Here is a 24,607-nt window from a genome sequence, read left to right on the forward strand (position 1 = left end):
TTGAAAAAAATAGACGGCTCAGATCAATTTCATTCATATTAAACTCAATCTGGTGCATGTCAAGGTTGCGGGGGTCTGCTTTGAGATTCGTGCCAAGTGAAATGAACGGTCCAGATTCACCATTTGCTCCTTAGGTACATGAGGTGATACGGATTCGAGACTACAAGGGTAGGTGCATAACTGTTATTTCTTACAAAATAATATACTGAACACTTGCACCTTAGTGTTTTGCAAAACAATATACTGAACACTTTTTTCTTTGATAAAAGTTGGAGGTCAAGCCACTCAACTATTTAACAACTTTGTAATACAACAAATGATTTCCCCTATTCGGGTATCGAACCCATGATCTCACATAGAGACCATATGTCTTTACCACTAAATCAATTGCTATTTCTTATAGACTGAACACTTTCATTTGCAAACTTGCTATAATTTGGTTTCGGTGAAGAAAAAAAATTCTACTTGAAAGAACCAAAACACACTTACGAGAGAGGCTTTTCGTCTCCGCTCTCTCCTCTCCTCGCTTCTCGCTCTTCGTTTAGGCTTTGAACTGAGCTCCTGTCTAGTCGAGCTCTCGGATTTTGACTAATTGCAGATAGTAGCGTTAATTGGGTCTGGCCTATACAACTAAACAAAATTACAAGATATTTTGTTTGGGCTATTATGAGCTAGATGAGACGTACAGTATGGATCATATCGTTATTTACCAGAATTTACATTTAATTTACTATCACAAAAAGACTGTAGACGTATAAAATGAAGCAAGAAGAAGATAATTATTATCCCATTTGACAGCGGTGATAAGAATTTTCTTGTATGGGACAGATAAATAAAATAGTAAATGAGAGTACAACTTTAATCTATGTACATTTTTTTATGATTCTCCGCTTTACTATGTGCGAAAAGTGAAATTTGTGTTTCGCTTTAATTTACTAGACAGACTTGTACAGATCAACTATATATAAACGTGCACACAATCAAATTATATATCGACCTCATACTTGAATCTTGATGGAGAGCTGACTGTTTGTTCTATCAGGTAAATCAGGATTTCCGGAGTGAATTCGAACGAACGGTCTAGATGCGCCTGAGGTTGTCGCGCGGCCCGAGCTAGAGAAATTAAATGAGAAAATAATATAATAAATGAACAGAGGTTCATAGGTTTGACTAAGGAATTTGTAGGTTCATAGGTTTTGTTGATACTAAAAAGTTAAGTATACAAATTTAAACTATTATTAATAACCTAAAAAAATTAGATCAAAATCACAAGATGCCTTAATTAGCATAAATTAATTTCTTGGTAAAAAAATAAATTAACAGAATCGAGATAGTTAGCCATCGATCGAGTGCCCGAAAAGCCCGGCTCGAAATATATACTCTTCGCTTCAGACGAGATAATAAAAGAGAAAATTATTATTAGTGCGTATAAGGTCTGTACGTATGATAGTATGATACTGATACGATATGACACGCAAATTATTAACAGGTAAGATTCATCCTTTTGGTCTTATTTCTGGACCCCGCATGCAACACGTTTTGTAAGAATTTAGTATGGAACTTGGAAATAATTCTAAAGCAAATCTCCCAGCGCCATTCCAAATCCCCCTCCTAATGTGCAAAGTGCAATATTCTGTTTTTTTTTCTTCGAAAGGTGTTAGTGTAGTTCAGTAGTGTTGTAAAAAATTATATATATATGGTCATTTAGATCGATTAATTGATCGATTAGTCATTGGCCGTGATCAAATCGTTACGGATTTTTTTGACAAATCGACCAATTATTTCCAATAAATTGTTTACAACACTGATTCAACACATGTTTTTGTCTTTTTATCATTCTAAATGTTAAAAAATAATTAAGTACTATTTGATGTGATTTCAATTTACTTTATTTCAGCATAAATAATCAGGTTGTATACCTATTTTTTTTTTCATGTACTCCATTGTCGATCCCCACAACTCATTTGCAAATAGAAAGGTGAAAATTAAGTGGAGCCGGGTTGTTAAACAGTTTTGATGAGCATTAATTAGATCATGATAATTAGATAACATCTTAATTAATTTGTTCTAGAATCTAATTTGTCTTTCCCAGTGGCACTAACATTATACCATTAAAAAAAATCTTTAGATAAAAAGAAAACTATTTTTTATTTCATTTGCACTTATTAATTTAATAACTAATCATAGTATAATAAATACCTCAAACCCCTCTCAGAAAATAAATAAATTGTTTCTAATTTTTTGGGGGGGAGTTGTAGTCTCCTCTGTCCCAATGTAAAACTTTTTAAATATTTTGGAGGTTAATTCCATATATAGGTCACTAATTATTGGAACCGACCGTTCAAAGCAAATTAAGGAGCAAATTATTAATATAAAAGTTACAAACATGTTATAGTTAATTAATTATTGCTGAAATTTAAAGAAAAAAACATAATATATATATATATATGTATGTGCTGCATGCTTGGAGACGACAACATGCAATTACGCCATTGACTTATGTTGGAGATAAATAGCTTTTGTTTGAGAGGGAGGCTGGAGAGAGTCTTATATGGAGGAGAGATTATAAGAGAATTGCATAGGTTATGCTCGGGCTCGGGCTCGGGCTCGGGCTCGGGCTTTCCAATTATTTATGAAATACCATGATGTCACTGTCAAATGTCAATTGTGAGAGAGGCTGATTTTATTTTTATTTTTTCTTATATATGTTTTCGGTAATGAAGAATAAACTCAAAACATTAGTTTTGGCTTTTCAGGGAAAATCTAAGTTTTGGTTTTTCATTTCTTTTTTCAAAACAAACTTAATTAACTGCTAGATTTTTATTTAAACCAAATTAGTTCTAAATTAAAAAAATAACTTGGACATTGAGCATTTAAAAAATAACAAAATGATCCCTAATTAAAACTACTATTTGCACAAAATTAGTCCTATAAACTTTGAAAAATAACAAAATTGTAAATACTAATTTAGTTAATTTGAGAGAAGTTGAAGAATAAACTTACCTTATTTTATTTTTATTTTTTTTAAAAGTCGAAGGGTCGATTTAGTGTAACTAAAAGTTTAGGATCCAACTTGATTTTTTTTTCTTCGGAAAAGATTCGGAGGTCAATTTGATGAAAATAAAATTTAATGACCAATTTTTTTACAAATAAAATTTAGGGATCAAAATCTTTTTTTTTTTTTATATATATTAATGTCCTAAGGTGAAACTTTAAATCTAACAATTTCAAAATACATAGTTCATATATATATATAGTTGTAATTTTTCAATGCATATACTCTATTTCATAAATAGAGGAGATATTTCCTTGTACCGATGCAAGGTAGAGTTTGTCTGAGAAGAGAGGGGGTTTGGGGGTGGGGATCGAATCTCCTGCCCCCAGAGTCACTGTTAGTGGGCCCCACCCACCCTAAACCCTAAACCCGGCCCCACCCACCCTAAACCCGACCCCACCCCACAGTGACTGAGGGGGCAGGAAAATCCTGCACCCCGGGGGGCAGGTGATCTGCTCCCTTGGGGGTGGACCGTATGATCCGCATTAAGATCATACTCATTTGATACGCACAAATCTTAACGCGAATCAAATGGATCCGATCAGGTACATTAATTTGAACGAATATGGTCTGATGGTCATCTAACCTACCTGATTCTAATTGCGTTTATTAATTTTATAACATAATCATAGTACAATAAAAACATCAAACCTCTAAAATAATAAATTAGTTCTAAAAAATACTAAATTAGTTTTAATCAATTCAATTCAGCAAATTAATAATAAATATCTCTCCAATCTCATACACGCAAATACAAACACATCACAAATAGTACATAATCTCAAAGTAGAATTATTGTACAAATACCGATACATATCATTTTACAAACACAGAATATACCAAGTACCGTAATTAACTACTTGCTGGTGTGCAAGGCGATGGCGAATACAAGCACAACATGAGAAGCACGAGTTACGGCCCTTGCCAACGTAGTGTATCTTGTGGGGTCATGATTGGAGCCTATGAACCACCCAACTCCTATCATCCCGAGTCCGAAGAGAAAGATAACGGCCAGAGCAACACCAAAGGCATACTGTATAATGTCGATGTGTGACATCATAACAGCAGGCGGCAGAGGCCTCAGCATTGCTGAAAAGGCTGATGCGCCTATGAACACTCCAACTTTTACCAACATCGTAGCTATTATTGCCGGATCAGGGCGAGGGTCAAACGCACCGGCAGGGAGGTTGTTAGCCATTTTGATGGTATAGTTTTTTTGGGCTTGGCTGTTGGTTGCTTGAGAGGGACGAGGAACGGAAGAAGTGTGTTGTTTATATAGGAATTTTTGGCTTGGCTGTTGGCAGCTTTTCCAATTGATTTGAGACAAGTTGGAGGACAAATTTACTTTTTTTTTTTTTTTTGGGTTCTTTTTTTGGAAAGTTGAAGAGCTGATTTAGTGTAACTATTTGTACAACAAGCATGCAGAGTGGGAAAGCCAAGCTCAAGCCAAGCTCAAGCAGAGTCAAAGCGCGAGTGGGAAAGCCACGCTAACTTTTGTGATGATCGGGCCGGGCTCGGGCTCGGGTTTTCCAATTGATTTGAGACAAGTTGAAGGACAAATTTACATTTTTTTTTTTTTTTTTTTTTTGAAAGTTGAAGGGCTGATTTAGTGTAACTATTTGTACAATAAGCATGCAGCGGGTCAGCATATTAGTGCGGGAAACAAGCTGCCACAGCCTCATCCACAGCAGGGGTCACAAATGATCAAGGCAAAAAAAATTGAGACGAGAGCAAAAAGCCAAGCTCAAGCAGAGTCAAAGCGCGAGGAATTCGTATCCTCTGAGATATCTCAAAATTTGCGTGACTTTATCGAAAATCTCAACCGTTTAAATACGCTCTGCACGAATCTCAAAGCACACATAATACTGACCCCTACATCACCCCGAATAGGCACTGGACACGTCGGTCACGCAAAAGTTGAGATATCTCAGAGGATACGCACTCAAGCGCGGAGTGGGAAAGCCAAGCTAACTTTTGTGATCAAAATCTTTTCTTTTTCCTCTCTTATTTATGCCCTCAGCTGAAACTTTTAGTTGTGTTATAAGTAGGGTGAAAACGGAGCGGATAATGCTGATATCATATCTGCATTCGTCGGATAATGAGCGAATACGAATACGGATACAGATGGTAAACGGATATCAAAATTCAAAATCAAATTCGCCTTAAATGGATACGGATACGGAACGGATAGTCCACGGATACAGATTCGAATACGGATATAAAACGAATAATGGTCGGATAATTAAGATATATTAACTTCTAAGATACAAATATTGAGTAGAACTAGGGTGTTCTTAAGCTCACCAAATATTTTGGTGAACTTAACTCCAAAACTCATTAAATCCGTTTCAAATGATGAATCCGAACCGTTGAAATCCGCTTACCTTACGAGTGATGCATCTACGTGTGAAAATTTTAAACATTCGAATTAATTTAGTATAAAGTCAAGCGGTCAAAAAACGTTTAAAAAATAAATGCACTAAAATTAATTTATTAACCTTCTAATTTTGACCAATTGACTTAATACTAAATTAATTCGAATATTTAAAATTTTCACATGTAGACGCATCACTCGTAAGGTAAGAGGGTTCCAATGGTTCGGATTCATCATTTGAAACCGATTTGGTGAGTTTTGGAGTTAAGCTCACCAAATACTTTGGTGAGCTTAAGAACACCCTAGTTCTACTCACAAATATTAATTAAAACATTAAATATAAATATTAATGAACTTATAAGAGATGGGAGATAATCTATTCATATAATATATATATCAAATAAATGAATGGTAACAAAAGATATTGTGGTCTAGTGGTTTGAAGTTTAGTCCAAAGATCTTGAGATGGGTGGACATGGGTTCAAATCCCTCCTATAGCAAATATTAATTCCTCTTTTATATGGGTCCGGCCAAACTATCCGAATCCGGATAATCCGGATATCCGCTCCGTTTAGGACTCCGGATCTGCTATGGATTTTCGATAATTATCTGAATCCGAATTATCCGGATTCGGATAATTTCCGGATACGGAGCAGATATCCGCCGGATAATCCGGCTCCGTTTTCACCCCTAGTTATAACAAAAGTAAATAAGTAATACATGGTTCATAATTCAAATTTTTCAATGCATATACTTTATTCATAACGAGGAGGGTTCAAATGCCTCCATTTTTTATGTCTTCACCATGTCTCAATTTTTAAAAACTTTAATAATTTAAAATTTAAAACTTAAAAATCAAAATAAAACCGTTAGATGTGATCTATTTTATTTTCTCTATGTGCTCATAAAAAATTATCACATTTCAATTTTGTTTAAATGTGAATAAATAAGTTGAAAAATCAACGTCTATAAATTATCCACATTTGTGTGTTTTTTACAAGCTCTTGATGACAACAAAAACAAAATTGAAATGTTACAATTTTTTACACATGCATAGATAAAATGAAATAGATCATATCCAGCGGTTTTATTTTGATTTTTAAATTTTAAATTTTGAGTTATTAAGTTTTTTAAAAATTGAGGCATGGTGGAGATAGAAAATGGAGACATCTGAACCCTTCTCATTCATAATTAATAAGGAAGATTTTTGGTTCTATAAATGCGAAGCAGAGTGTGTACCTCACTGCATAATTAATAAGACATTTGATCAGGGATAGGCACAAACTATTGATAAGAGTACTATAATTTTTTCTCTTGACGAATCGGAGTGGAGTAGTGAATAGGAATCTAAAAAAATCATAGCACAATCGAATATGTCACGGCATAACACGGTTCCGTCATGGCACGTATGCCGGTTACATGCCGTGACCGTCCACGTGACATGGCCATCTTTCGAAAAAAAATTCTCCTAACAAATCAACGATTCTTCTAAGTGAAATAACTAATCGAACTGTGTTTCTTTCTTTCTTTCTTTCTTTCTTTCTTTTACACAAATCAATATGGACTGACTTACATTTCCATGCAATTTTATTATACTGGATTGTAAATTAAATTCTGAGGTAGGCATTGCATCCATTCAGGGGTAGGCACAAATATAAAATATCACTAGATCTAAAAAAAAAATATTTGAATCCAGGGTAGGCAAGTGCCTAACTCTGACCCTTCTTAGGTTCACCAATGGCTACGTGTCGTGACCATTAGTGTGCCGTATTCATCTTTTGAAACTTTAGCACGGCACGGCACATCACGTGAAAGATCTAGTTATGGAACCGTACGTGGTCACGCTAGTTACATGTAATTAGGACCATTAGATATTGATCAAATGGTGAATTATCTTGAATAAATTAACCTAAATTATGATCAAATAGTCACGCGAGTCACATTTGGTCACAGCATGTTTGAGCACGGCGTGACCATCCCTTAACATTTTGGTCACGGAACGGCAAGGCATAACACAAGACCAAATTAAGTCATAGTGTGTTAGTCACACCACGACACATTTTTTCCACTCTACTCCTACGTACCTGATCCAAACAAATTACATACGGACGGCTTAGATTAATCCCAGTCGGGACAAAATTAATACGGTGGCCATAAATATAAGAACTAAGAAGACATCCATTTTAAGATTCGTGTCAAGTTAAACTAATATGTATCCTAATTCACTATTTTTGCTCCCATCTACGATGTACATTTTTATACAACTGATCAGTATTAATCGATAAATAGTAAAATTATATTTATTGAATGGTCTCAAAATTTGTGTAATTAATAATTTTCTTCCACATTAGTTTGAATTTAAAAACAATACTTGGCTGCTAGATTGTTGTTTACACCAAATTAGTTTGAATTTAAAAAAAAAAAAAACTGATCCTTACACATTTGAAAAAATGACAAAGTTGGTCCTAAAACTACCATTTGCATTAATTTAGTTCTTTAAGTTCTGCAAAAATAACTAAATTGTAAATATTAATTATGTTAATTTGAGAGAAGTTGAAGGACAAATTTACTGTTTTTTTTTTTTTTTTTTGAAAGTTGAAGGGCTGATTTAGTGTAACTAAATGTTCAGTAACCAATTTGAAATTTTTGTTCTGAAAAAAAATTCAAAGATTAATTCCACATAAATAAAAAAGAAATTTAAAGATAACTTTTGTGATCAAAATCTTTTTTTTTACCCCTCTTATTTATGCCCTCAGCTGAAACTTTTAGTTGTGTTATAACTAGGGGTGAAAACGGAGTGGATAATGCTGATATCATATCCGCTCCGTTTTCACCCCTAGTTAAAACAAAAGTAAATAAGTAATACATGGTTCATAATTCAAATTTTTCAATGCATATACTCTATTCATAATAAGGAAGATTTTTGGTTCTATAAATGCGAAGCAGAGTGTGTACCTCACTGCATAATAACCTTGTCAAAATAGAAGATTGGTAAGTTAATTTTATTACATTAATTTTTTTTTCTCAATTTTAATCATTTGACTATATACTTCATAAGTTCGATAATTTATAACTTCTGCATATTAATTAGGGGTGCAAACATATCAAATACGGATCAGATAGTGGTAAAATCATATCCGTATATGTTTTTAATTTTCGGATACGGATCAGTTATTAGACGGATACATACGAATACGGATACGGATCGGATATCCAATAACAGTAGATATATACATAAATATTTTCATAATTTATGGTTAACTATATGGTATATATATATATTATTTGAGTAGAACTAGGGTGTTCTTAAGCTCACCAAGGTGTTCGGTGAGTTTAACTCCAAAACTTATTAAATTAGCTTCAAACAATAAATCCAAACCGTTGAAACCAATTTACTTCACGAGTGATGAATTTACATGTAAAGTTTTTAGAATTTCGAATTAATTTTGTTTAAAGTCAAGTGGTCAAAAAGGGTTAAAAAAAATGAATGCACTAAAATTAATTTGTAAACCTTCTAATTTTGACTATTTGACTTTTTACTAAAATAATTCGAAAACTTAAAATCTTTGCATGTAAATTCATCACTTGTGAATTAGATGGATTTCAACGGCTTAGATCTATCGTTTGAAACTGATATAATATATTTTGAAGTTAAGCTCACCAAACACTACACCCTAGTTTTACTCATATTATTTGAATACGGATAATTAAAATTCAAAACCATATTTGTATCCATATTTGATTCATAGGTTTTGTTGACAAAAAGTTCAATACAAAATTTAACAAGCTAAAAGTTCCTTTTGGTAAACAAGTAAGAATAAAATTGAACAAGGATGAAGATGGTCAGCTATCGGCCGGGTGCCCGAAAAGCCCGAATATCCTGTCAGATTTAATCTGTTTTGTTCTAGTTCTTGACCCCACAAATAAGGATACACACGTGTTAAGTACAAATATGAAAGAAATATAAAGCTAATAGAGCCGGGTCATATTCAATCCGACGTATATATAGAAACTGTTAGCAATTGCTTTAAGATTCGTGCCAAATAAAAATAACTGCTCGGATTTAACACTCAATATTTTCTTTTGTTCGATTGGGATCCAACTATTTCTGAATCTGTATCCCTCCTAGGTGAGTGGGAAAAATGGCACGACGGAGCCAGCTCTGTCACGGAAAGGCATGATACGTGTATCAGTTACGTGTAGAGACGGATTCAGGATTTTGGTCAGGGATAAGCACAAAATATTGATAATAGTACAATTTTTTCTATTGACAAATTGGAGTGGAGTAGTGAATAGGAATCTAAAAAAATCACAGCACGATCGGATATGTCACGGCATGATACGGTTACGTGACGGTACGTATGCCGGTTACCTGCCGTGATCGTCCACGTGACATGGCCATCTTTATACTGGACCGTAAATTAAATTCTGAGTTAGGCATTATATCCATTCAGAGGTAGACACAAGTATAAAATACCACTTGATCTAAAAAAAAAATTCGAATCCAGGGTTAGGCAAGTGCTTAGCCCTGACCCTTCTTGGGTCCGCCAGTGGTTACGTGTCATGACCATTCGCGTGCCGTGATCATCTTTTGAAACTTTAACAAGGCACGACACATCACGTGAAAGATCTAGTTACGGCATGGTACGTGGTCACGCTAGTCACATGTAATTAGGACCATTAGATATTGATCAAATGATGAATTATCTTGAATAAACTAACTTAAATTATGATCAAATGGCCATGCGAGTTACATTTGGTCACGACACGTTTGGGCACGTGACTCACGTGGCGTGACCATTCCTTAACATTTTGGTCACAGAACGGCAAGGCACAACACAAGACCAAAGTCATAGTGTGTTAGTCACGGCAGATCACGTTTTTTCCACTCTACTCCTAGGTGCTTGATCCAAACAAATTACATACGAACGGCTCAGATTAATCCCAATCAGGACAAAATTAATTCGGTGGCCATAAATATAAGAACTAAGAAGAGATCCATTTTAAGATTCGTGTCAAGTTAAACTAATATGTATCCTAATTCACTATTTTTGCTCCCATCTACGATGTACATTTTTATACAACTGATATTAATTGATAAATAGTAAAAATATATTTATTGAATGGTCTCAAAATTTGTAAAATTAATAATTTTCTTCTAATTAATCCAAAAAATAGTAAAAATTTAATTTTCAATATCATTTTGATACGTAGATCAAAATTTACAATTTGAAATCATAGTTCGACTGATTGGTGTTATATATGCATATATAATAAATTAATAATACACTCGCGCTAGCTCTCTCCACAAACACACACACATTTTTGCATTTCTATATATTGTGTTAGTTTTCGGGCCGGGTCATACTTCGGGCTCGGGCTTTCAAATTAATTTATAAGATGCCTTTATATATATATATGTCGTTATCAATTGTATAAGATTTTCTTATATGTTTAATGTTACGAAGAGAATAACCGGAAACAGAAACAGTCTATCCGGATATATACTTCTAGGTAAATTATTTTTTTCTGCATATTTAAATTTGGTTCTTCAATTTTTTTTTTTTCAAAGCAAACTTAGCTGCTAGATTGTTATATATTTACGTAAAATAATATCTAAATTTTCAAAATAAGTAAATTGGTTATCGAATATTTAAAAAATGACAAAATTAGTCCAAAAACTACTATTTGCGTTAACTTAGTTCTATAGTTTTAAAAAAATAACTAAATTGTAAAGATTAATTTATTAATTTTAAAAAAGTTGAAGGACACTTTTTTTTTTTTGGGCTGATTTAGTGTAACTAAGAGTTCTGGATGTATTCAACTTAATTTTATTTTCTCAGAAAAAATAAAGATAAACTTTTTTGTGAAAGTTTAGGGATCAAGTCTAAAATGCAATGAATTTTGAAATTAAGCTTACCAAGAACGCCTTAGTTTTACTGATCAATATCACAATACATATTTAAAATATTCAAAAAAAAAAAAATTTGCAGTCACAAAAATGACTTAATAAATCTGACAAAAGCAACAGTAGTCTTCGAACCTAGAGCAATGGTTACAAAATTGAAAAAAAAAAAAAAAAAAAAGTGAGCTGGCCTCGGTTCTCGATGCTAAAGGTTGTACAGTTATTAACAATTGATTTAGTCAGATCTTATTCGGGTTTCAATTGAGTTCATCTAAGTTAAATTATGACATTTTCAATTCATGATTAATTTCTATAAGAGAAAAAAAAATCATCCAATTTATAATTTGTTAGCTAGACTTCTATTTTTTTAGGTTCATTGGTTTGTAGACAAAAAAAATTAAATATAAAAAATTGAACTATCATTAATGATTTAAAAAAATTAACTGCGAAGTTGAAGATGGTCAACTATCGGGCCCCCGAAAAGCCCAGCCCGAAATTTGTACTATTCTGTCGGGATAATATAAGAGCAAATCATGCGTTTGGATCGTGCAACGATTAGTACAAGAATAGCAATTTTTGGGTTAGTGATTGAGAATAGTGCTAACCCAAGAGATTCAAGAATAGCACTAACTTTGGCTATTCCGGATTAGTAGAAATGTTGTTTGGATTGTATGTTAGGAATAGCAAAGGCCAGCGGGTGCTAAATCGCTATTCTTGCGGGTGCTAAATCGCTAACCCAACGTTTTCACGGAATAGCGGAATAGAGCTAATCCGGAGCTATTCTTAATTTTAGTTTCACGTTTGGATGACCCTCTTCTGAGAATAGCTCCGCTATTCTGAGAATAGCTCTATTCTCTGAGCATCCAAACGCACAAAATAGTTATAAAACTGTACGTGTCAACATCATTTTGAAGTTTATTCTCAAAGCTTGCAATTTGATGTTACGCAAAATCCACACATATTTATCAACATTGATAAAACAGAAACTCCAATTTATTTATTTTTATAGCAAGATATAATTATACATGTGCATGTGCATGTAATTGTAATTTATTGTATAAGTTTCTATACCTTTTGATAAAACAATATATTGTTATGTCGTACAAGTTTATTAAATTAAAGTTGATAAACTTTTTTGAATCTCATAATATAAAATGATTTACATGTCTGTTTGTGCTCATTTTTTATTTAAACATTTTTATCAAAATTTTGAAATATGCTCCTAATTGAACGGGAAATTCGCTAAAATGATTTATGAGGAACCATAAAATTATTTAATGTTGAAACAAACAATATAAAAGCATCCTTTTGAAATCAAATATATTCTTTCTTTAATTTTCCAATCTCTTGCTTGCTTGTTTGCCGACCGAGAAGTACTCGTGAAAACAATTATTCATTGCTTGGAATTTTTCTGTTCAAATTTAAATTCTAGCTGTAACTTTCGATTAGATTTTTGCCATCCTACTCGGATCGGAGAAAAGCACGCTCACTTTAAATTTATGCTAATGAGACCCAAGTAGCGCGTACCCCAGTTGATATCGATGACATATTAATTTGTGAGTAGTACTACTGTACTAGGGTGTTCTTAAGTTCACCAAGGAAAATCCATCAAATTGGTTTTCAATGACAAATCTGAACCGTTGACATCTGCTTGTCTTACGAGTGATGCGTCTAAATGTAAAAATTTTAAACATTTGAATTAATTTAGTATAAAGTCAATTGGTCAAAATTAGAAGGTTAGTAAATTAATTTTAATGCATTCATTTTTTGAACGTTTTTTGACCGCTTGACTTTATACTAAATTAATTTGAATGTTTAAAATTTTTATATGTAGACACATCACTTGTAAGATAGACAGATTTCAACGTTTCAGATTTGTCATTTAAAACCAATTTAATAGTTTTAAACTTGAATTCACCAAGTAACTTGGTGAACTTAAGAACACCCTAATTCTACTCTTAATTTGTCATACACTTCAATTTAAACAATCAGTAATCTGAATGCATATTATTATAGCAATTATATCACCATAATGTTCAAGCTATTAAGATGATATTCAATCTGACTGATCTTAATTATAATCACGATTATTCTTTCTTGTAATAAAAACACTATATTAATATTATAAATTCTTCCAAATTCCGCTTCAGCATAAAAAAATTGGGTACATACAATTTGAATTTTTTTTGTTTGTAAAGAGGAGATGGTTTTTTTTTTAATTAATTTAATTTATTTTAAAATTTGAAACTAAGCGCGCGCACACATATACATAAAAAAAAATTTAATTTAAAACATACTAGATTTTTTTTTTTGCAAGAAGTATTTGTCCGCCCTTTTGAATGATAACATCTAAATATATATTAAAGGGAAAATTGGTTATTTGAAAAAAAAAAATCATACAAATTGCAATACTATGTGCATATCTTGCTATGAAAATGTTTAGACTTCAGAGTTTCTTTTTTAGGCAATATTTATAAATGAGTATGGCTAATACATCAGTGTCATTTCAGTCTATATAACACCAACTCTAAAACCTATCAAATCGAGTTCAAATGGTGAATCCAAACCGTTCAAACCAATCTACTTCATTAGTTGTGCGTTTACATGTAAAATTTATAAGTTTTTGAGTTTATTTGGTATCAAGTCAAGCGGTCAAATGTGCGAGTTTTTAAGTTAATTTTAATACATTCATTTTTCGATTTTTTTTGCCACTTGATTTGACACTAAAATAACTCAAAAATATAAAAAGTTTGCATGTAAACGCATCACTCATAAAGTAAATTGGTTTGAACGGTTTGGATTCACCATTTGAATTCGATTTGATAGGTTTTGGAGCTAGTGTTATATAGACTGAAATGACACTAATGTTATATTAGCCATACTCATTTATAAATATTGGCTAAAAAAGAAACTCTAAAGTCTAAACATTTTCATAGCAAGATATGCACATATTATTGCAATTTGTATGATTTTTTTTTCAAACTTTTTAATAAAACAATATCTTGTTATGTCATACAAGTTAATTAAATTAAAGTTAGGTTGATAATTTTTACTCTTATAATATAAAATAATTTACTTGTTAATTTGTTTGTGCCCTAAGTGGATATTGTTATTTTAGACATTCCCATAAAAGATCGAAATATGATCCTAATTGTACCATAAATCATCTAAAATAGTCAATATGGATTCATATTTGGATTTTCAAATTGTAATTGAATAAATTCTACATGTGAATAATGTATATTAATAACAAATATCTCTCAAATCTCATACGCGCAAATTATATATAACAAATATCTCTCAAATCGCATACACGCAAACACAAACACAAATAGTACATAGCCTCGAAGTAGAATTATTGTACAAATACAGATCACATACGAAAAACAAATTATACATATACATATCATTTTACAAACACACAATATACCAAGTACCGTAACTCCTTGCTGGTGGTATCATGCAGTGTGGGTTGTGGATGTGGAGGCAACCTCAAACGTGCAAGGCCATGGCAAACACAAGCACAACATGAGACGCCCGAGTCACGGCTCTTCCCAAGGCAGTGTATCTTGCGGGGTCATCGGCAACCAACCACCCAACCCCTATCATCCCAAGTCCGAAGAGAAAGATAACGGCGAGAGCAACACGAAAAGCATACTGAATGTGAATGGGAGACATCATGACAGCACGCGGCAGAGGCCTCAGCATTGCTGAAAAGGCAGATGAGGAAATGAAGGTTCCAACTCTGACCGAGTTCGTAGCTACTATTGCCGGATTGGGGTCCGGGTCGAATGCACCGGCAGGGATCTGTCCACCAGGTGCGAGGTTGTCAGACATTTGATGGTATTTTTGGTGATAACTTTTTCTTGTGGAGGGAGCTCGGAATTGAAATTTTTCTTGGTGATAACTAAATGTTCAGTATCCAATTTGAAATTTTTGTTCTGAAAAAAAAATTCAAAGATTAATTCCACATAAATAAAAAGAAATTTAAAGAATAACTTTTGTGATCAAAATCTTTTCGGTATCCACTGAAACCGATTTACTTCACAAGTGATGAATTTACATGTAAAGCCTTTAGAATTTCGAATTAATTTTGTATAAAGTCAAGTGGTAAAAAAGAATTAAAAAAATGAATGCACTAAAATTATTTTATAAACCTTCTAATTTTGACCACTTGACTTTTTACTAAAATAATTCGAAAACCTAAAATCTTTGCATGTAAATTCGTCACTTGTGAAGTAAATGGATTTCAACGGCTTAGATCTATCGTTTGAAATTGATATAATATATTTTGGAGTTAAGCTCATCAAACACTTTAGTGAGCTTAAGAACACTCTAGTTTTACTCATGTTATTTGAATACGGATAATTAAAATCAAAACCATATCTGTATTTGTATCTGCACGGATATTCGGATATTCAGATATCAGTATCTAATTTTTGGAAACGGATGCAAATACAGTCAGATAATATCCGATCCGTTTGTACCTCTAATATTAATGCATCACTTGTTAAGTAGATTGGTTTCAGTATTTTAAATTTATTGTTTAACAAATATAAATGAGTTGGTCTTGGCGCTTAAGGTTAATCAGTCGATTTAGTCAGATGTTGTATAGGTTTTTACTTGGGTTCATCGATCTAAGTTGAATGATTACATTTTCAATTCATAATTAACTTAAATGCTATACGTAAAAAATTATCCAATTAATCTTTGTTTTGAGGTACTTTTTGATTCATAGGTTTTGTTGACAAAAAGTTCAATACAAAAATTTAACAAGTGTAAAGTTCCTTTTGGTAAAGAAGTAAGAATATATAAAATTGAACAAGGATCAAGATGGTCAGCTATCGATCGGGTGCCCGAAAAGCCCGGCTCGAAATATGTACCAGGCTAGATCGATAATAAAAAATAGTATATAAGAGTAATTTTAACAAAAAGACTGCTTGTCGAGTATATGTGGCCACGTGGGGCATGGCATATATTAATATATATGTGTCATATGTGGCATGCTGTAAAATTATAACAAGGTTTAACAAATTAGTAACAGGGCCCGAAAGCCCGAAGATCCGGTCAGATTTAATCTGTTTTGTTCTACTTCTATAATTCTTGACCCCACAAATTAGGATCCACACGTATTAAGTACAAATATGAAAGAAATATAAAGCTAATAGAGCCGGGTCAAATTCAATCCGACGTGTACATATATAGAGACTGTTCGCATGCAATTGCTTTAAGATTCGTGCCAAATAAAAATAATTGCTCGGATTTAACACTCAATATTTTCTTTTGTTCGATTAGCGTCCAACTATTTCTGAATCTGTATCCCTCCTAGGTGAGTGGAAAAAAAGGGCACGACAGAGCAGCTTTGTCATGGAAAGGCACGATATGTGTATCAGTTATGTGTAGAGACGGATTCAGGATTTTGATTCGGGGTAGACACAAAATATTGATAAGAGTGCTATAATTTTTTCTCCTGACGAATTGGAACGGAGTAGTGAATAGAAAACTACAAAATCACAGCACAATCGGATATGTCACGGCATGACACGGTTCTGTCACAGTATGTATGCCGGTTTTTTTTTCTCCTAACAAATTAACGATTCTTCTAAGTGTAATAATTAATCGAACTGGCTTACATTTCCATGCAATTTTATTATACTAGACCGTAAATTAAATTTTGAGATAGGCATTATATCCATTCAAGAGTAGGCACAAATATAAAATACCATTAGATCTCTAAAAAAAAATTCGAATCCAGGGGTAGGTATGACTCTTCTTGGGTCCACCAGTGGTTACGTGTCGTGACCATTTGCATGACATGATCATCTTTTGAAACTTTAGCACAGCACGACACATCACATGAAAGATCTAGTTACAGCACGGTACGTGGTCACACTAATCACATGAAATTAAGACCATTAGATATTGATCACATGGTGAATTATCTTGAATAAACTAATCTAAATTATGATCAAATGATCACGCGAGTCACATTTGGTCACGACACGTTTGGGCACAGTGTGACTCACGTGACGTGACCATCCCTTAACATTTTGGTCACGGAATGGCAAGGCACAACGCAAGACCAAATTAAGTCATAGTGTATTAGTCACGGCACGACACAGCACAACACGTTTTTTCCACTTTCCTCCTAGGCACCTGATCCAAACAAATTACATACGGACGGCTCAGATTAATCCCAGTCGGGACAAAATTATAATTCGGTGGCCATAAATATAAGAACTAAGAAGAGGTCCATTTTAAGATTCGTGTCAAGTTAAACTAATATGTATCCTAATTCACTATTTTTGCTCCCATCTACGATGTACATTTTTATATATACAACTGATCAGTATTAATCGATAAATAGTAAAATTATATTTATTGAATGGTCTCAAAATTTGTAAAATTAATAATTTTCTTCCAATCCAAAAAATAGTAAAAATTTAATTTTGAATATCATTTTGATACGTAACGTAGATCAAAATTTGCAATTTGAAATCATAGTTCGACTGATTGGTGTTATATGCATATATAATTAATACACTCGCGCTCTCTCCACACACACACACATACATTTTTGCATTTCTATATATTGTGTTAGTTTTCGGGCCGGGTCATAGTTCGGGCTCGGGCTTTCAAATTAATTTATAAGATGCCTTTATATATATATATATGTCGTTATCAATTGTATAAGATTTTCTTATATGTTTAATGTTATGAAGAGCATAACCGGAAACAGGAACGGTCTATCCGGATGTTTTTAGGTAAATTATTTTTTTGTGCCGTGTTTATTTAAGAATTTGGCTAATAATCACCGGAATATAATATCTCGGAAATGTGAAGAAAGAATTCTAAAGCAAACCTCGCAGTCCTCCATGTATAATTTACTTTTGTATATACTGACTGGTAATAATAGATAAATAATTAAAGTTAATAACCCATATTTATAAATGTATTCATATATTAATAAGTTAATAGATAAATAGTAAAACTATGTATACGGACGGTCAAGAATTTGTAAAATAACAAGTTTTTCCCAATCTAAAAAATAGTTAACGTCTTTAAAATGTAAAAAAAAAAAAATCAATTTCCACCATCATTTTAAATCAAAGTTTAGCTGATTGGTGCTATGCATAATACGATAGACTATCTTTCTCCACACACATCCACATATTTATAAATATTGGCTAAAAAAGAAACTCTAAAGTCTAAACATTTTCATAGCAAGATATGCACATATTATTGCAATTTGTATGATTTTTTTTTCAAACTTTTTAGTTTGTTATATATGTCATACAAGTTAATTAAATTAAAGTTAGGTTGATAATTTTTACTCTTATAATATAAAATAATTTACTTGTTAATTTGTTTGTACCCTAAGTGTATATTGTTATTTTAGACATTCTCATAAAAGATCGAAATATGATCCTAATTGAACCATAAATCATCTAAAATAGTCAATATGGATTCATATTTGGATCTTCAAATTGTAATTGAATAAATTCTACATGTGAATATTGTATATTCTTAATAAATTATATTTTAAATCATATTAGAATTCAATCCGTATTTAATGTATTTACAATTTTAAAAGCGATAATATATTTTTTTAAACGGAAAATTTCCGGCCCTACAGTGCTTCTACCAATCTTTTGTATTTTTTATTTTTTGCTCTTAATGACACTATAAAAATAATCTTAATTAGCTAGAGAAACTAATTTGCATTCTAATTGCGCTTATTAATTTTATAACATAATCACAGTACAATAAAAACATCAAACCTCTAAAATAATAAATTAGTTCTAAAAAATACTAAATTAGTTTTAATCATTTCAATTCAGTAAATTAATAATAAATATCTCTCCAATCTCATACACGCAAACACAACACGCATCACAAATAGTAGCGACGGTGCTATGGGTAGCTAAGAGGCCTCCCGTGCTACGGCTCAATATTCGACTTTTCAAAATTCTAACGGTCGATCCGAACCGTTCATCTTGTTCTCCATATTAATATGTGCTTGGAGACCAAATTTTACATTTTTTGGAAATTTTTTACTATTTTTTTAGATTTATTGAAAATCGCTGTTTTTCAGACAAATCTGGACCATAAAAAACAGCAATATTCAATAAATCTAAAAAAATAGTAAAATATTTCCAAAAAATGTAAAATTTGGTCTCCAAACACATATTAATATGGATAACAAGATGAACGGTTCGGATCGACCGTTAGGATTTTGAAAAGTCGAATATTGAGCCGTAGCACGGGAGGCCTCTTAGCTACCCATAGCATATTAGCCAAATCCTATATATATATATATATATATGGAGATGGGCTATGGTGCATTGCAATGCATGGGCCATGGTGTGCATTGAACCATAAATCACCGATTCAAAGTCCAAATGACCTATCCAAACCGTTCATCTTGTTCTCCATATTAATATGTGCTTGGAGACCAAATTTTATATTTTTTGGAATTTTTTTACTATTTATTAAGCCACTTTGAAAATCGCTGATCCAACGGTGGCTTCTGATTTTACTGTTCCAAACAGTCACCGTTGGATCAGCGATTTTCAAAGTGGCTTAATAAATAGTAAAAAAATTCCAAAAAATATAAAATTTGGTCTCCAAGCACATATTAATATGGAGAACAAGATGAACGGTTTGGATCGGTCATTTGGACTTTGAATCGGTGATTTATGGTCCAATGCACACCATGGCCTATGCATTGCAATGCACCATAGCCTATCTCTATATATATGTATGTATATATATATATGTATGTATATATATATATGTATGTATATATATATATGTATGTATATATATATATGGGAGAGGGGGGTGTCCGATGGGCATCGGACCAGGTCCCATCCGATGAGCAGTCTCAAACGTTGGATTGCATCAATTTTCGCACTAGCTTGATTAACGAAGCACCCTCTATCGAACTGGATTTATCAATTGTGGATCCGATAACTCATTAAACCCAATAAAATTCATCCTCTCCCTTCCGTCTCTTCACCTCCCTCTCTCTCTCTCTCTCTCTCTCTCTCTCTCCGATGAAAATGAAAATGAAATGAAATTGGGTTTAGTGGTCTATCGAACTGAACTTCGCCTGGTCTTGCTCCCTCGATTGCTCTCTCGCGTTGCGCTCTCTCCCGCGTGCCTCGCTTTTTCTGATACTGCTCCCTCGCTCCTTCGCGCGCGCTCTCTGCCATGGATTCAGAATTGCAAGCACTGCATCACTCGCCACTCGACTCGCTGACGGTCTCTTCTCCTTCGTGCGCTCTCTCTTCCAGACCATTAGCTTCTCAAGGTTAGTTTCTATCTACTATATCAGCCTTCTTACAAAATGTATATGAAAATCATTAAAAATTTAAGGACATCAGTTTTACCTAAACTAGTATCAACCCTCTTACAAAAATATATATGGAAATAAAAAAAAATCAGGAATGGAATCATCAAATATATATGGAAATCATCAATTTTTTTTTATTTTTTTTGTATACTGGTACACTGGAATATATCATGTCTTAGTATGTAGTATGTACAACCTGAAATTTATTATGGATTAAATTCAGATTGTTGATTTTGTTGATTTTGTTGATTTTGTTGATTTTGTCAACTCAAAAGTTCAATATATGTATACAACAAGTTGAGAGACAAAACATTCTGTTTTCACTTAATTGTCTGAATTGAGCTCAATTTTCTTCAACTTAATTGTCTCAATCTACCATCCAAACTGAAAGTGAAAAACATCAGGCCTCATTTTCTTCAAATGCTACATGATCTCAATGTCTTTTGTAACGTGTTATTTAAAGCAATATGTTGCTTAAATTGAAGAAATTTTTATTAAAAGGGGCCCAACATTGTACTGATAATATCCTTATTGCTATAGATCAATTGTCAGAGCATTTGATGCCTATGGTTGGAATGGAATTTGCAACAGTGGATGAGGCATATTGTTTCTATAATACCTACGCTTTGGAGGTTGGATTTAGTGTGAGAAAAAATCTGGATAGAAAGAACAAGGCAAATATCACTACCATGAAATGTTTTACTTGTAGCAGAGAAGGCAAGCCTAGGGAAAGATCACCGACCAAATATCCACCAAAATTTCAACCAAGAGAGCTAAGAATTGGATGTAATGCACACATGAAAATTAACATCTGCAGTAAGGGAGCTTACAAGGTTACGTCGTTTGATCCAGACCACAACCACGCCACCACAACTCCAACAAAAACTAGAATGTTGAAGTCACATAGAAAAATAAGCATGGCTGAAAAGGCAATGGGAGATTTGGCTGATGCTGCTGGTATTAGACCAAAACAAACATACGAGCTTTTAGCCAAACAAGTTGGAGGGAGACGCAATCTTACTTTCATTCCAGACGACTACAAGAACTATTTGAGAACTAAAAGGGAGCGTGCTATAGCGTTAGGAGATGCTGGGGCGCTATTGCAATATTTTCAAGGCCGTCAAAAAGAAGATCCATCTTTCTACTACACAATTCAACTCGATAACGATGATCAGATTACTAACATCTTTTGGGCTGATGGAAGATCATTGTTGGACTACGAATACTTTGGTGATGTCATTTGTTTTGATACTACTTACAAAACAAATGATTATGGTAGGCCTTTTGCTATTTTTGTAGGCGTTAACCATCATAAACAAACCGTTATATTTGGTGCGGCACTGCTCTACGATGAGTCAGCTCCTTCTTTTGAGTGGTTGTTTGATGCTCTTTTGGAAGCTACAAGTGGAAAAGCTCCCAAGGTAATGTCATAAATTTTTTTTTATATAATTTAGTTATGTTTGTGTGATTATGTATGACATTTTCCTTTTATATCTAAGTAGTGTAACAATTGTGCATTTAGGTAATTTTGACTAATCAAGATTTTGCCATGAGTAAAGCAATTACTAAGGTTCTGCCCGACACCACTCATCGTTTGTGTGTTTGGCACATGTATCAAAATGCCGCTAAGCATTTGAGTAACGTATTCGGAGCAACTACATCTTTCAAAACTGATTTCAGCCATTGTGTGTATGATTGTGAAGATGAGGAAGACTTTGTACGTGCATGGGAAGAGATGCTTTGCAAGTATGATTTATTGGATAACAAGTGGTTGGCAGATTTATTCAAAATTCGGAAAAAGTGGGCTCTTGTGTATGGTCGGCAAGTCTTTTGTGCTGATATGAAGTCAACCCAGAGGAGTGAGAGCATAAATAGTGTGATTAAAAGGCATTTGGATCCCAAAGAAAGACTATTGGACTTCTTTAATCATTGGGAGAGAATTTTAGAAGATCGACGCTATGCGGAGTTAGAGGCAGATGCTAGAGCAAGTCAAGGCAATCCTAAAGTTCCATTTTCAGAAATGCTCAAGCAAGCTTCAATTATTTACACTCCAAGTGTCTACAAAGTGTTTGAAGTTGAATATGGACACTTTCTTGACTGCGCAATACAAGACTGTGGCCAAAAAGAGAATGTGCACGAATACAAAGTGACAAATGGCCGTCGGGAGCGCATTGTACGACATAACATCTTATCTGATAATATGACTTGCACTTGCCTCAAGTTTGAGTTTATGGGGGTTCAATGTTGTCATGTTATAAAGACTTTGGATTTTATGAACATCAAGCGGCTTCCAGAAAAGTATTTTCTGGAAAGATGGCATAAGAATGTGAAGATCAACAGAAGGTTATCTCTTCCAAACCCTGAGGTCGAAGCAGAAGTTCATATAACAAAGCGTTTTAGTTATTTGACGAGGGCATTCAATGCCATTTTTTCTTCAGCATCACATGATGAAGAAGCATATAGATATGTTCTTGGATTGGCGAGAGAAGCAATACCTAAGGTGGAGGAGATCATTTCTAAAGCAAGTCGAAGTGGACAAATAGATGGCAATCAATTACCGAGAAATGAGGCACCCAAGGTCATTTTGGGAGTGACATCTAAAAAGCCAACCGGAATAAGAAAGAAAAAAGATGAGCGAGGACGTCATCGGTATAAAAGCTCTCTCGAAACAAGCAAGAAAAAAAGAAAGATAGGTTAGTGACTATATAAATTGACACTTTTCTTAATATGTCATATAGTAAGGCTCTTATTGACTTTTCAAACATTGTTTTTAGATAAGTCTACAGAGACGTCGTTGCATGCAGACCTTGGTGGGCATGGTCTCATATATGGAATGCATGCTCTTAGTCAAGAATCTAGTATTATAAATTCTCATATCACTACTTCACCATCTAATTTGACAGGTCCGTCTCATACAATAAGTACATAATTTTTTCTCCTATATATTACTAAACATGACTTAATTGTTTGCTCTTCACTTTGCAGGTTTAGAGAAGTAGAGTTGCTAAACAGTATATATAAAGCTTTTGGTTCAGCCATGTGAACATCATTTTGTATAGATAATTTAGGGTCAACATTGCAAAGGCCGTTGTTTTGGTGATATTTTGAAAGCTAAAACTAGATTGGTCATTTTTGTATGAATTATAATTTATGTTTCTCGTAGTTCATTTATGTTCACCATTTTCATTCTATCTCGTACAATGTCTCTCTTTTTTTCTCTGCATTTTTTTATAGGTTACCATTGCAGTTGTTGTATTGACTGGTATGAAGGTTATTTTGCAATAGCTAGACAATGTTTTGTTCTGTACTTAGACAAAGTTCTGTAATTACATGATTAGATTTATTTTGCAACTCTTTTGTAGCAGCTACTTGATTTGTGTAACTAGTTTTGATTTATTTCATGAAATAATTTGTCTATATATTTGTGGGTTCAATATTGTTTGAGAAACACATAATGAAACATCAATCTGAAGCAAAAGCTTTTAACTGGTACCAAACAGTGTACCAGTTTTGTATTCCTATCTTATTACATCAAAACTGTTTTATGAGAAACACAAAATGCACTAAGGTTCATAGAAAACTCTAAATTGAACAAAGTGTCCGTAGTGTTATCCTGCAACATCGATGATACCAGTGGTACCATGTGGTCTTCAAAAGCCATATGTATGTCTTGAACTGGAGAAAGGCATTCCAGGGGCATCACTTCTTCTTCCAGTAAACCTGTCCACAACTCCACCAGAAAAATAATAATAAAATAACATTTTTAAGGTAGGAAACAATAATAATATTTTATATGAAATTTGACCATATGGTAAAACCATAGAACAACACAAATAAATGAGTAAAGCACCTTTGTATATTGTTTTGCTGATAGTATTTGACAATTTCATTCTCTAGCATATCAACAAGTATTTT

The 24,607-nt window shown here is 33.2% G+C and overlaps 1 protein-coding gene across 2 annotated transcripts; it reads left to right on the forward strand.

Annotated features, from left to right (window-relative positions):
- The first annotated feature begins 20,384 nt into the window (after window positions 1-20,384).
- LOC144562641 (protein FAR1-RELATED SEQUENCE 5-like) lies at window positions 20,385-23,872 on the forward strand. 2 transcript variants are annotated; one of them, XM_078311855.1, is made up of 5 exons: window positions 20,385-20,650; window positions 21,233-22,113; window positions 22,215-23,385; window positions 23,467-23,595; window positions 23,678-23,872. In XM_078311855.1, exons 1-5 carry the CDS (start codon window positions 20,551-20,553, stop codon window positions 23,689-23,691), a joined length of 2,295 nt encoding a protein of 764 aa, XP_078167981.1. In that variant the 5' UTR covers window positions 20,385-20,550; the 3' UTR covers window positions 23,692-23,872. The 2 variants fall into 2 exon arrangements, with proteins under 2 accessions (XP_078167981.1, XP_078167980.1); XM_078311854.1 differs by having other exon boundaries at window positions 23,467-23,872.
- Window positions 23,873-24,607: the final 735 nt, after the last annotated feature.

Source organism: Carex rostrata, chromosome 12, assembly GCF_964058835.1.
Source record: "Carex rostrata chromosome 12, lpCarRost1.2, whole genome shotgun sequence".
Classification (NCBI taxonomy): Eukaryota; Viridiplantae; Streptophyta; class Magnoliopsida; order Poales; family Cyperaceae; genus Carex; species Carex rostrata.

What these genes read in the sequence shown, in the direction of transcription:
- LOC144562641 (XM_078311854.1), top strand. Translation starts at nt 20,551, where the DNA reads ATGGATTCAGAATTGCAAGCACTGCATCACTCGCCACTCGACTCGCTG. An exon ending in CAGACCATTAGCTTCTCAAG is followed by an intron (nt 20,651 to 21,232) that starts GTTAGTTTCTAT and finishes TTATTGCTATAG; the next exon opens with ATCAATTGTCAGAGCATTTG. An exon ending in CAAGTGGAAAAGCTCCCAAG is followed by an intron (nt 22,114 to 22,214) that starts GTAATGTCATAA and finishes TTGTGCATTTAG; the next exon opens with GTAATTTTGACTAATCAAGA.